The sequence below is a fragment of the Aptenodytes forsteri genome, unplaced genomic scaffold (assembly GCF_000699145.1).
Source record: "Aptenodytes forsteri isolate BGI_AS27 unplaced genomic scaffold, ASM69914v1 Scaffold73, whole genome shotgun sequence".
NCBI lineage: Eukaryota > Metazoa > Chordata > Aves > Sphenisciformes > Spheniscidae > Aptenodytes > Aptenodytes forsteri.
In genome coordinates, this window is record NW_008796215.1 from 1,824,923 (window position 1) to 1,839,699 (window position 14,777).

Here is a 14,777-nt window from a genome sequence, read left to right on the forward strand (position 1 = left end):
GGCAAACTTTTTAGCAGGGCCTGTTGCAACAGGACAAGGAGGAATGGCTTTAAACTAAAGGGGGGTAGATTTCGACTAGATAGAAGGAAGAAATTTTTTATGCTGAGGGTGGTGAAACACTGGAAGAGGTTGCCCAGAGAGGTGGTGGATGGCAGCCTTCCACATCTCTTCTGCTGCTTCTTCCCAAATAGGGAGTGGGAAAAACTTTTATAAACTGAGTGCGTAGAAACGGGAGGAGAGAGAGAAAGAGAGGTCACTGGCCTTCCACCTGGTAGGGTCTGTACCTGTAAGGTCAGTGACTACAGCTTCTGCAGGCTGGAGAGTATTTACTGCAAATGAGAACAAAACCAGTTTATGTTAAACTGCTGCATGGTTTCATAATATTTTACCTAATTTATGTAAATGTTCAGATAGTGGAACAGTAATGTAATAAAAATCCTTTTAAAAATGTGCAGGTCTGGAGGCTGAAAGAAAGAACAGCGATAATGCACCATCGTTCTTTCTGTAATTGAACAAGCAATTTTCACAATTAATCTTTAATAGTGCAGAGCTGCTTCCTCCTCTCTGTGCATTACAGAGCACTTTATGCTCTCATAAAGTGACGATTTCCCTGATTGCAGATCCATCAGCCCCCATTAAATAATCCTGATGCCCCAGACATCTCCTGTCACATGAAGGAGAACAATTCCTCTTCTAATGGGCTTGAGACGTGAATGTGCAGGTTGTGTAATTTGTGCTGATGGCCCAGTGCACTGAACATATGCTCTGCTCCTGCCTTGGTCAACAGAGATTCAGTTTCTTGGGAAATGACTTGACAGAACCGGTTTGCTTGATTTGAAGTGGATAAGTGGCAGGGAGGTAAGTCATTAGTGTAGCACAGCATTTCTGCTGCGTGTCAAGCTAACAAGCGCATTCATCTCTCACATCTTTGAAATTATTTTAGTTGCAGTTTGATTGTTTAAGAGCTGACTCATACCCTTGCAGCCCACCATGAATAAGCAACAGAGCCAATCTATCCATGCTGCATGGAAGGAGCAGATAGGCCATACTGTGAAGGGCTGTCTCTCTCATGCACATGCATGTAAAAAACTCGGTAAAAAACTGGCTGGGTAGCCAGGCCCAAAGAGTTGTGGTGAATGGAGTTAAATCCAGTTGGCAGCCAGTCACAAGTGGTGTTCCCCAGGGCTCAGTATTGGGGCCAGTTCTGTTTAATATCTTTATCAATGATCTGGACAAGGGGATCGAGTGCACCCTCACTAAGTTTGCAGACGACACCAAGTTGGGTGGGAGTGTTGATCTGCTCGAGGGTAGGAAGGCTCCGCAGAGGGACCTGGACAGGCTGGATTGATGGGCTGAGGCCAATTGTATGAGATTCAACAAGGCCAAGTGCTGGGTCCTGCACTTGGGTCACAACAACCCCACGCAACGCTACAGGCTTGGGGAAGAGTGGCTGGAAAGCTGCCTGGCAGAAAAGGACCTGGGGGTGCTGGTCGACAGCTGGCTGAATATGAGCCGGCAGTGTGCCCAGGCGGCAAAGAAGGCCGATAGCATCCTGGCTTGTATCAGAACTAGTGTGGCCAGCAGGAGTAGGGAAGTGATGGTCCCCCTGTACTCGGCACTGGTGAGGCTGCACCTTGAATACTGTGTTCACTTTTGGGCCCCTCACTACAAGAAAGACATTGAGGTGCTGGAGCGTGTCCAGAGAAGGGCAACGAAGCTGGTGAAGGGTCTAGAGGGCAAGCCCTTTGAGGAGTGGCTGAGGGAACTGGGGTTGTTTAGCCTGGAGAAAAGGAGGCTGAGGGGAGACCTTATTGCTCTCTACAACTACCTGAAAGGACGTTGTAGCGAGGTGGGTGTCGGTCTCTTCTCCGAAGTAACAAGTGATAGGATGAGAGGAAATGGCCTCAAGTTGTGCCAGGGGAGGTTTAGATTGGATATGAGGAAAAATTTCTTCACCGAAAGGGTTGTCAAGCACTGGAACACAGGCTGCCCAGGGAAGTGGTTGAGTCACCGTCCCTGGAGGTATCAGCGTAGACATGGCACTTAGGGACATGGTTTAGCAGTGGACTTGGTAGTATTAGGTTAACTGTTGGACTTGATGATCTTAAGGGTCTTTTCCAACCTAAACGATTCTGTGATTCTGTGTCTCGTGTATATATGTATGTATGTATTGTTTTGTGGCAAAGGGGAATCAGTCAATAGGTCCCCAGATCTTTCTTCAGCTTTTAGGACTTGTTGATAAGCCCACTATTTTCCTTGATGTCGTGGTGCTAGGGTAGTTTATTGTCTTTGCATGGCTTCTGTGAGAGGATTTGTATGGGATAAGTCCAAGAATGCTGGAGTGGGGAGTAGGGAATGAAGCGCAGGCTCTGAGCAGCACTTGAGGATGGCTATATCGCATGGTGGGGCTCAGCATGTCGGCCGGTGCTGGTGGAGCAGCTGTGTGAAATCTAGTTCTGACAGGGTGCGTCTTCACCCAGAGCCTCTGACCTAGGTGTGATTGCGTTTTCACCTTGTACTACCCGAGAAACTGGTCAGGATTTATGCCTCTCTCACTCTGGGTTGAAAACCCACTCACAAGAAGCTGGGTGAACTATCTGATGGATACACATTTTTCCAATGCTTTCTCACTATTTCCCATCTTATCCCTGGGACAGGCTGAGCTTCAGAGCACAGCATTGACCTGTTTTGGTTTTATAACAGTCATCCGTAGAGACTAGATGCAGCTCGCCTTTTCCTCTCACTTTCCTGGCAATAACGGGATGTTTTGGGTTTTTTTTAGTGACTGTGTATTACAAAGTGTACAGACAACAGTCCCCTCCCAGGTCAGTTGTCTTGCCTTTTTGCTGTTAAAAACAGATATTGCTGGGAGGTGATGGAGCAATGTATTGGGACTTTGAGTGTTAAATGGCATTGGGTAGCATAACTGGGAAAATGGGGGATGTTTCTAAAATCTTAGGAAGTGCATGGGCAGGTAAAATGAGTTGCAAAGTTTTAGCTAAGAAAGGGATTCACTGCAAAGTTGTCCCTGTGGGCAGGGAGTGTTACCACTGACTAGAAAGTAGGGCAGGATGTTGGGCTCAATTATCCTATCCTTTCTGAATCTTGAAACTCTAGTAAACTGGTGTACCCGCCTGAAATCTGCCAAACCAGTTCCTTGTTTCCAGAGGTTCCTGTGTAGCAAATCATAGTTTTGGCTGAGGCTTCACGGTTGTCCTGCTTGCACATGCCTTTAGTGATAAAGTTACTTTTAAAATGGTCTTCAGCCCTGGGCTGTGCCTGTTCAGTATTTGATTTACTGCAGAGATCGTGTTTATGTAAATTAGAAGCAGTGTTCTGTGAATAGCTGCCAAAAACTCCTGTAACTGTGAGTGAATCTATCTTCTATTTATTTCTGAGTTGGGACATATTTACTCTGCCTACTGTGTTGATGAGCACACACAAATTTCTTGGGCTGTGTTGTGAAAGGTACGTTAAATAGTTTGGGCACAATTCACAGACTTGGGAGATCTTTGCTCTGAAGAAGGCTTCAAGTCACCTCAGATGCCTCTGAGCTAGATCCTCAAGTTAGGGGCTTACGCTCCCGCGTATGGGACTTCAGGTGCCTCAACAGAAGCTGGGGAGCTGTTGGTGCAACCATGCCTCTCTTTAGTAAGTAGAAGTAATTCTTCATTTCAGAAGAATTTTGTGAAGGTTAGCATGTAGGCCTTGCTTTGTTAGCCTCAGTGTTAGTTCAGCCCTGCTAGCAGCTGGGTGAGGCTGCAGGGCTGTAGCCTTGCTATAGTTTTTCTTTTACTGCCATTGCTGCTACAGTTCCCAGGGGTGTGTGCTCACAGAAGAGAGGGTAGGGATTATCGGATCATTCTGTAGGGATGACAAGAGGAAGAGCTTTCTCTGTAACCCCTTGATCTTGGTTTTAGCACAGTACAAATGTGCCAACTTTTATTTGCAGCTGCTTCCCTCACTCAGCTGAACATCCTACCTCATCACCTTACAACTCTGGCCATTTGCTTTGGACGGTTGCTACAAAGGACAGGTTTCGTAAATCCTGGTTATCAGGAAGCCTGTTAAAAGCCCTTGATAGTACTAACTTTTCTTGTCTTCTGAAATGTGTTGTCATAGCTGCCACCTAGTGCTGATGCTGATGTATGCAGAGGAGGTTGCCTCAAAATCAGCGCTGTAGAACTAAGTGGAAGTTTTATAAACAAAGAAGCCAAAATGGCTCCGAAGGCCGTAATTAGGTCTCCATAAAAATAAATTCATCATCATAAATCGTTAGTACCCAAAGTTTGGCTCCACGATCACTAAATGACTTCATTATTTGCACCTGTTTCCACAGAAATCACTGAGAGCTTCTGGGATGTGAGGCTTTAAACTGTTGCAGCACCTGCTTATTAAGGCAGAAACCTACATTTCTACTTATTTTGACCAAATTGTCCCTAACCATGTTGCAAAGGAAGAGAAGCGTGAATGTGTACATGACACTTGTAATGCTCCTAACTTGTAGATCCAAGTAACAACAGAGGTTGGACAGAGCCCGTGTTTTTCGTTCTGGATGAAATTTTGTGGATGGATTTCCACCACAGGGATTGCAATCCAATCCCGACATTTATTGGGAACTGCACATAGTAAAGTTTTGCTTGTGTATATATAAGCAGTGCTCTAGGCTTCACTGGTGCTGCAGAGTTAAGGAGAGACAGTGTAATACAGGCCTCCATCGATGAGTAAATTGAGTAAATACATTTTAATCCCCAGCTTCCCAGTCTGGTTTAGGCAGCTTTTCCTTCAGTTGGCTTTGGATCAAATGCCTGTCTATCTGATATGCACATCATTCAACAGCAATGACCTGTCCTGAAGGCCAAGTGTACCAACAGTGTGGGACACCATGCAACCAGACCTGCAGATCTCTATCCTACCCAGATGAGGACTGTGATGAACTCTGCGTGGAAGGATGCTACTGTCCCCCTGGGCACTACCTGGACGAGCATGAGCAGTGCGTGCCAAAGTCCCGCTGCTCTTGTTACTACGACGGTGAGATCTTCCAGCCAGAGGATGTCTTTTCGGATCATTACACCATGTGGTAAGTGCAATGTTCATAACTCATCCCCACACGCTGTGACTCAAATTTTTGGATAGCCCGAGTGGTTAACTGGTTCAGTTCCTCAGTTCCTTTACCTCCACTGAAACTAGTTTAAAAGAGGGCAAGCTTTTGCCTCCAAGAAACCAAATGGTGAGTTTTGCTGTTGCATCTCTATCCATATAATTTCAAATGCCACCTTAGAAGACAGTACTAAGCCCTGTTCCATGAACAGTTCCTGCCAGTTTGAAATGGAGTTTAATTACTGATAATAGGTACTTTGTAGGCTTTTAAAATGTCACTTTAATGTACTGAGATACATTTCTTAAACATTAAAACCTAATTACCTCTATCAAAGATACAAATATTTCTATTTGTATAGAAATTTCTAATTGTTAAATTGAGTAGTGGTAGCCTGAGAGTAGGAATGTAATTGCTGGGTGGCTCCTGGCAAGCCCAGTTTTGGGAGCAGTGTCTTCTCCTTTCTCCTCTACCACAGAAGTCATAAGTTGCAGGCACTACGTGGTCCCTTACTTCTCTCCACAGTAGACCTGACTATTATCTTGCCCAGCTTTATGCCTGTGCAGATGGATTGGATTCAGTGGGACAGGGCCAGCATACAGCTGGGTTACCACGCTAGTATATCACTGCAACTGTCTTAAGGAAGGTTTGCCTTTAAGGTTGATAAGCACAGTGGATGGAGAGCAACAGATCAGCCCCAATGAGAGGTGTAATTTTGGTACTCTGAGAAATTCCTTGCGGGCCTGTCTCAAAACAACAGTGTGAGTGAAAGCGAAATGTCACTTTGTTAAATATAAGCTCTATTTGTTTTTCTTAGCTATTGTGAAAATGGTTTGATGCACTGCAGTACAAACAGAGCTCCTGGTGCCTTCCTGCCAGATGTTTTCACTGATGAGAGGCCATCTGCCAGAAGTTAGTATGCCTTAAAAAAATTATTTTTTTTCTGATTTTTTTTTTTCTTTTTTTCCTCTTCAGTCTCTTAGTAATCTAGAATAGGGAAGAAGTACCAGAGGTTGCAGTGGCTGGTGATGTTGTGAGTCTTTTTCTAACCTTCTTTTTGTTACAGGATAGAAACAAAATGTTTGCGTGGGAGGGTGCAGGGCTCATTGTGTCCCACCTCTCAAAATTATAGTTAGCCACTGCAGTCTCTCTTTAGTTGAGCAGGTTAAGGGGTCCCTTCACAGTGATCTGAGGCCCCCAGTTGCTCTTTGAGGCTCCATGACATCAGTAACTAGCCAGCTTTATACCTCCTGCTTCTGACTAGCAGGTTGCAAGATCTTTCTGGTGCAGGTGAAGCTTTCTGTGGCTTGAAGGTTAGAGTGCTGCCAGGCACTGAGGGTGCCCTCCAGCCACCAGGCGTCTCGCCGTAAAACCGCCTGGAGACTGACAACTGCCTTGCAGAGCTAGGCACTGCATTGGAAAATAGGACATCAGTGGTCTGGGATTTTTTGAGGTTCCCCACTGATGTATGGATGGCGCTTACGGGATTGTGATGGGACAGGGGGTCTTGGTAGGCCACCAGTAATGGTGTCACTAGTTGGCCCCCACTGTCCTTCAGGTGAAGCCTTCTAGGTGTATATCTCACCAAACTCTTGCTGTAATGTTATTAAGACATAATTTTCCTGATACTAGTGTGTTAAGACTTACAAAACCTCAGAGAGGCATACTTCTAGCATCGCTTGAAATAATGACCTAGATCTTCTATCAGAACCTCAGTTCTCAAAGAGTTTGAAAATGTTGTGTTTAAGCTAAGGGCATTGTTATTAACAGTCACCCGTGTAGTTATACTCCGCTTTGGAAGTGAGTCTAAACACAATAATATACGGTGCTGTTGCCTCTCAGAACATTGATTTTGTGCTGACATTGCTAGTGTACACTGCCTACGGGTTGAAATATGTTTCACACTAAGGTGTGCTCGTAGCCCTAGTGCAATCTGGAATTGAATCCTTGTGCAGCTTCTTTTGCTTCCGTATTAGAATACATGCTTTCATGACAGCCTGCCTGAGGTCACTTCATGGGAAGTAGGGACTGTTACCTTTATGATGTCATGCCTAGCGGTATAATGGCGTTGCTCCATTCTATATCCTAAATTAGTTTTCTAATAAAAATGTTAGAAAAATACTGTGGTAACAATACTTGAGTTCTAATTGCAATTTTTGTAAATTTGTTTTTTAAAGTGAAAAGGAGCTTGACATGCAGATCCTCCATGGAAAGATTTGTCTGTCCTGCAAACAACCCAAGAGCTGAAGGGTTGGAGTGTGCCAAGACTTGCCAGAATTACGACTTGGAGTGCATCAGCCATGGCTGCATATCTGGATGCCTCTGTCCAAAAGGGATGGTAAACAAGCTCCTCTTTGTTTTCTTGCCTTCATTTTTTCCTACCAGCAGTCTTCTTGTGGCTTCAAAATATATGGTTGTGAAGTTTTGGATCTGCCAAATTGTGGCTGGTTTAAAATATGTATATTAGTATGTCTGCATAGAAGATGAAGTTTAGCTTGTAATAATAATTGATAATCAAACAGCCAAACCCCCCTTTTTTTAAGACCAATTTATGTCTTCCTTCAACTCTCCTCCCAAACTCCTCCCTAGTCTTGCTGAACTTCCATAGTCAGAGAGACAGAAGTATATAGGCACCCATACCTCAAATGCCCACCCCACATCCAGCCAAATCCTCCTGCTGATACTAGTTGCCTCCTCGTCAAGTCTCCATCTCTGCTGCTGCCTTCCCATGTGTGGTACCAAACCGAGAGTTCCCCATGAGAAGGAATGTGGGACACGAAACTTGCTAAGATGATGCCAGAGGGTGTCCTGGAGTTGCAGATGGTGTGCTGAGCATGCTTTTTTCACTGGTAAGATGCTTTCTGCAGTCCAGGGTTATGTTCCCCTGCAACCCTCAAATTTAATTATTAGTTCAGTCATTTTTAAATAGAACAAATAGCAAATGGTTATTTGCCAAGCCAGTGACTGTGAACTCAATGTCAATTTGGAGCCCTGATAAAAAGCAGACGGAATAGAATAGACAGCAGATTGCTGCTGTTATTCTCTGAGGAATAGAAAAAAGCATCAGTTCAGTGCTGTACAACACTCTCTGGGCAGGCGAAGAGTTGTGCACAGGATCTCACTAGGGGTAGGGGTATAGTCCCAGGCATCATGTGAATAGGATAGAGGTGGAGCACATGGTACACTCTTTATGAAGTTAAGTAAATGGCACTTTTGAGTTCTCTGTTCAGGAAAACTGCTGGGATTAAGAAGTTTGTGATGTTCAGTGCATGAAATGCAGATGAAAATACCTGGTAGATGCTGGAAAAAAAGAGCAGAAGTTGTGTCTTTATTTTGTTTGAGGGATAAAATACTCTACAACTGTGAGACTTTATTTGATACCTGTGGTACTTAGAGACGTGCTGGTGCAGTTTTCTGACTCAAAGGGGCATATGGTAAAGCAAGATGTTTTCAAATGCTGCAACCCAGGAAGTCTAGAAATGCAAAAGATGATTACTTTTTTTTTTTCACTCTTTTATACCTGCTCAAGGTGCAGGCTCAGATTAATATGCAAATGAAGGTGTGGGTTGGTACTTCTAAGGTTGAGATGCATATTTGTGTTTAGGCTTCAGCTCTAGTGAATTGGCTTCATCCACTAGTTTAAATTTCACTTAAAAAAGCAATTAACTTCCCCTGGAACCATGTATTTTTATAAAGGTGTGTTGTTTTTTCCGCATCTATATGAATACAGGTGTTTTGTCCCTCAAAATTCCTTCCGTTTTCTTACTAGAAACAACAACAAAAAAATAGAATTCTCATAACACAGTCATTTCTAGCATTAATATTAATGTATTTTTTTGAACTTTTCTACCATATTTTGCTGATAAACACACATTTATGTAAATAGATGCTACTGCAGAATAAAATGTCAGCTGTAAACAAAATCTCAGGCTTGTGAAGTATGTTGTAGGTCCAAAGTGAAAAATACAGAACGTAACTTGAAGGCATTCATATCAACATTGAACAAATTTTCACCACAGTTTTAAAACAAGTGTTGCTTCCTTTCACATTTCAGTTTTTAAATGTCTTTCCTTTTAGAGAAGAGCATTCCTGAATAGTAGTGTGATAAGTAAACTTAAAAAAGTTTGTGTACTTGTAAAGTTCCAAGAGCACCATTGTGAATAGGTCTTCCTCTGTACTTAACAATCAGATCTCTCTGATTTGGTGAAGGGGTTTGAGATTTGGTTTCAGTTCCAGGATGTGGTAATAGTACACTTCAGAGATGATAATGGTAAACAAATTATGATAATTGCTCAACGGGGGGGGCGAAGGGGGGGGAAGGGGAGGATCCCCCCCCAAACTCCCAAAAATCAACTTCCTAGTAATTAACCTTCACGTTTAGTATAGACTTTCGTATTCCTTTTCAGTAGGTTGGAACTATCATTCAAACAATTGTTTCATAAAATTCTTGGGAGAAACAGTCTTTGGCATTTTGGAATTGGAAACTCCAGTTGACTCTGCAGTGATGTGAAACCTGCCCCTGAATTCAACAAGATGGTTTGTCAGGTTTTGGATAGAAGAATCGGGCCCAGTATTTTTTTAAAAAATTAGTAAAATAAGTTCTTTGTCCGCTAGATGACAGTATGGTTCAATCTTCCAGTAAACTCAGTCTCTAATTGCTCATTCTCATTGGCTTCCTGTCTGGCAGGGAATAAAAATTGCGAGATTTGCGTTTCTCAAAGCCACGATGGGAGAAGCCAGTACATAGACGATTTTGCTGTAAGCATGGCTGTGCAAAGGCAAGATCAAGCTTGGTGCTTTCATTATGTGGGTGCCCTTTGCCATGCATTAGACTCCTGGTGTGTGGCTCCACGGGACCTGCCAGCTTGTTATCAAAGAGCAGTTTCCTCCTCGTCACCAATAGGTACCTAACCAGTATGGTTTGGGGGAGGCTTTTTCCTTATTTCTGCATTCTGCAATCTGCTCCCAGTATCAGTTGCCGAAGACGGAAGGATTTGGGGTGGTGACCGGGCTCTCCTTTCCATCCTGCCTTTCTCTACCTTAGAGGCTTTGGGCACATTGAAGGAAAGCACTGTAAAGTCATGAAGTCTGTGTTTTCCAGACTTGTACCAACAGAGCTGAGCAATAAAGGGACCGGAAAAAGGTATTACTATTTCTTTTACCAGTCAGTCTCCCTTGTTGGTGTTCTGTAATCCTGCCTAATTTACAAGCACTCACGGAGGTGAGCTACTGTTTGTAGGAATGTCTGTGGGAAGTAACAGATTACTGAACATATATGGGAATAAATATTTGCAGATATCATCACTCTGGAAGAAATTGTGCCATTTTACTGAAGATTTTTTTTTTCTCTTGTGGTACAGTAGTATATAAAAATTATGAATGGTCATGGATAACTTATTAGCAAAAAAAATTCATCTTCTTGCTTCTCTAAAATGGTTCATACCATCAGGAAACACAGTCAAAGATATGTAGTTTACGTAAACAACTCTCTAGTACAATTTGCAAGTATATGTAGCAGTTAATATGTAATTAAGTGCAACGTTATCCCTATGTATATAAAGAGATGTTTATAGATCAGTTAGCTGAGTTATCAGTCTTAAATGGAGGAATCCATAGTCTAAAATCTGTATGCACAAATTGCCTGCCAATTTTGAATTACATATCTGAAAAATAATAAAAAACAATAATCAAGGATTGTTCACGAACATGATGCTGCAGTTGCCTAGATTTGAATTGGAAAATTTGCTGAATTTTTGATGAGAAATTGCCAATCAATCAATTGATTATTTCCCCAGTTAGAAAATGCAGATGAAAACTAATTTCTTTCAACTGAAAAATAAGTTTTCCAGTTCATCTTGGCTTAATATTTTACATTGTTTTGATTTTTTTGAAAATAAAAATGTTGTACATGTCATGAAAAGTAATTCTTTTTTCTGTCTTTGATCATCTGGTGGGTAGGAAATTCTCCATACTTGTCACCCTTTTGCAGAGCAGAAAAGATAAATCATAACATATGTGCAGAAGTGTGGGGAAAAATATGCTTTCTCAGATTAGTTTACTGCACTCCAGGCTTTTCCCATTGGAAAAATATTAATAAATATACAAATGGAGTGTTAACCACCTTTCTGGGGAAACAGAGGAGCAGAACAATCAGAAAGCAAAAAATCCAGACACTTCAAAACTAGAAAATTAATTTCTTTCAATTTCCAACAACTGAAGCAAAATTAAGGTTTAAAATTGAAATGAAACATTTTATTGTATTCTGGCTGCTGAAACAATACTATTTCTGAAAATATGATATGTTAGTAGAAAAAGGAAAAAAAACCCTAAACATTTTAACCAGGAAAGTTTGAAAGGGTTTTTTTCCTGCAAACTGTTTTCAACAGAAACTTAGAGTGCTATTTTGATTTTCCTGCTAGCTCTGTTGTGTATTCTTCAGTGTAGGCTTAACCTATGTAACAACATGACAGAGTCTTTACGAGGAGGTGCGTACCAGCTTTCTGGTATGTGCATCTGCCCAAGGATAATGCTTCATAAAACAAACATATGAAGCATACAACTAACATAAGAAAGGTCAAGTGTAAACAAGCACATGTTGAGTGGTCTGTCCTAACATGTTTTTGACCTGTCTTTGTCTGCACAGAAATGGTGCCAGGCTGTTTTAGTTAAAACGTGTCAGCTATTGGGTTCTAATCTGACCCACTTCCTTTACTTAATCCCTTACTCCTTTCTACCTTCGGCTGACTTTGTGCTGGAGCCCTCAGGTGTATCAGGAGGAACAGAGTGAAAATCTGAGCTTCCCTTGACAGTGAGATACTCATCAAAATTGTGTTGACCAAGAGAGATTAAAATTCAGCCTCATCAAGGCAGAGTTTAGGGGAGAAGAATCTTAAAGGTTCTGAAATCTGTAATACTGTCCTTCCTTTTGCAAGATTTGTCGAGGCTTAACAATTAATAAGACAGAGCAAGGAAACAATGGACATTTCTGTCAGATCCCCAAGTAGAGGGTGGCTTCACCAGCTAGTCAACCACTTATAATCCCATGGACACGCTCTCAGGAGCATCCTCGTACGGGTGTGAGATGGTGTGAACAGCAGCTGTTCTCATTACAAACCTGTGTCTTTTCTTGTGGTTACCTCCCACCACCTCAGGCACTCAGGACTTAGATCTCCTGTATTAAATGCTGTCTATTGATAGATTGAGAGACTTACACAGGAAGTCCAGCTGTTTGTGAGTAATGCCACTGGCCTGGTAGTACCACATGGTACTGTGCTCAACAGACTTGTAACACGGCATGGCATCGGGCTGCCAGATATACCAGCTTTTGGATGTGGTGTCAATATGATCAATAGATTGTGTGTTACTATTAAAATCATCATCCATTGGGTTTTGCAGCAAAAATAATTAGTCTTCTGGTCAAAGCCCACTTTGGGTATTTATGTCCAGCTTTCTAAATCCCACCCACCCGCTCTGCAGTGTTCAGACAAGGTAGTCTTCCCTCTTTGTCAGTGGATTAACAGTTGCTGCACTGTAGTTTCATGGTGGCCATACGCTTGTGATGGAAATACTAATACCAGTCAATTAAGTTTTTAGAGTTGGGGATAGGCTGTGACTAGCTTTGTGTCAATGTGTGAGGGAGCAAGTAGAAGAGGTCCTAATCCTCCTTTTACTAACCACAAATCTAATCCCAAGTTTTGTATCCAGAGGCTAGCCCTCAAGTCTATAGTGACCTGTGTTGCCGAACACTGGAAAAAATCAGAAATGTAGCCATAAGTGTGAAGTCATATATATTGCTTTTTTCCTGAATGCCACCAGGAAGGAAGGCAGGAAGGAATTAAACAGCCTTGGAAACATATGGTCCTTTCTGGCCTGTTTGCTTCCCTGTCCTTTGTGGAGATTAAGTCCGAGGCAGAGCCCCAGCTCTATCATCTAGAAAAGCATTTCTTTGTTTCCATCTTGCTTCTATCGGCGTGAGTTTATTTGGCATAATATAGCTCCCCATAAGCCATGGAGCATGTGGAGCTGAATATGAATGAAGGGTCTCTGGGCTGTGAAATCCTTTTTATTAGTAGTTCCCTGTGGCAGTTCTAGGTCCCCTTAGGAAAAGGCAGAGCAATTCTACTTTATTAACCTGGCGTTCAGACTACATTGATCTTATTGGCCTGTATTTAATGGTAAAAAAAGAAACTATTTTAATGATTTTACAGAAAGAGTTTAAAGTGGGAAGGTGATATTTTGTGACTTTTGAATGAGAGGGAGGGGAAGTGCTCTCCATCGCGGTATTCCATGAAGCATCAGCCAAACCTACCCCGGGCTTTGCAGAACCATGTCCAAGTGAAAAACAGTGTAGCCAGCCTTGGTTTTGTTTGATACTCTAAAACTGGCTGTCTTCAAAATGCAAAGGGAGTAATCACAGAAAAAATAGAGAAAAGGAATGGAAAAAACTGAGTAGTCTAATGGCTTTACTTGTTTGGGTTTTTTTTGTTTGTTTTAAGTGGGACAAATGGTTTGCGGCTTTACTTGTTTGGTTTTTTTTTTGTTGTTTGTTTTAAGTGGGACAAATGGTTTGTTGTTATACAGAGAGAAACTAAGATCAGTAGGGTAAAACTGAAATAGAAAAAATTGTAGACAGGACATAATGACCTATTTCCCAGCCACAGTGACTGTGAGAGTGGAATAACGCCTTAAATGGACTGATATTTATCCTGCCTTTTCGGGAATAAGTAGGCATTTGAAAGAAAATGAGTGACTACTAGAATTTTCAAAGGCGAGTAGATAGGGGAGTGGGCTTTTTTTGGGGGGGGTGTTGTCTGTGACAACCGAATCTTCATTTGCACTTGAGTTTTTCTGGCACTGTGGATCCTTGTCTCCTCCTTCAGTTGTTAGCCCAGCTGAGCCCTGCAGCTGGCTGCTTTTCTAGTAGGCCATCCTCCAGTTTGCTGCATGTGAGAAGCATGTGCTGTTCACCTGCTCTCCATATTCAGGTTAGCTATACTGGTTTTCGTCAAATTGAGATTTCTCATTATGAAGTTCTTCTATAATCTAATTTATTCTCCCAGCAGCTTAAGCTGGTGTTCAGCCCCCGACACAAGACTGTGATTTATATACCTGTAGTTCTATTTATGTTAATGGGAAAAAAATATTAGCAGTGCTGAACCTTTCTTACCTCAGATAGTCTTGAACCATTTCCTCTATCCTTCCCTTTATTCTTTATCCACGTGTTCTTGTGCTTACTCCTCTGCGTACTGGCACATACCAACAGACCCGCATGCTGACAAACTGTGTGTTTTGCTTAGGTGCGACATGAAAACAAGTGTGTTGCTCCTGAGAGATGCCCATGTTTTCACAACGGAAGAGAATATGCCAAGGGAGAGACAGTGACTAATGACTGCAACACCTGGTGAGCCACTGGAACTGCATTTTTCCATTTTTCTCTAGAGCACCTAACATGGTTCTAAAAAGAAAAATATATGAGCACTCAGTCCATTGATATGTTCAGAAGGAGAAAGAAAGAAAGGAGTGGGGGGAGTTGGTGATACCTTCTTAGAAGAAAAGAGTAAGTGCTCTGTGTCTTTCCCCCACATCCCTATCTATCCTGCTTGGTTCTTGAAAAAGAATTTGTAGGTTCAAAAGAAAGTTCTGGGCTGTGAGATTTGCGTGGAGGGAAGCCCTCGGAACA

The 14,777-nt window shown here is 42.3% G+C and overlaps 1 protein-coding gene across 1 annotated transcript in view; it reads left to right on the top strand.

Moving 5' to 3' along the window:
- VWF (von Willebrand factor) overlaps window positions 1-14,777 on the top strand; it is a 152,665-nt gene that overhangs the window by 49,790 nt on the left and 88,098 nt on the right. The window contains exons 16-19 of the mRNA XM_009288502.2: window positions 4,840-5,080; window positions 5,916-6,010; window positions 7,276-7,436; window positions 14,395-14,498. Coding sequence (XP_009286777.1) covers window positions 4,840-5,080; window positions 5,916-6,010; window positions 7,276-7,436; window positions 14,395-14,498 — 601 coding nt within the window. The remainder of the gene's footprint in view (window positions 1-4,839; window positions 5,081-5,915; window positions 6,011-7,275; window positions 7,437-14,394; window positions 14,499-14,777) is intronic.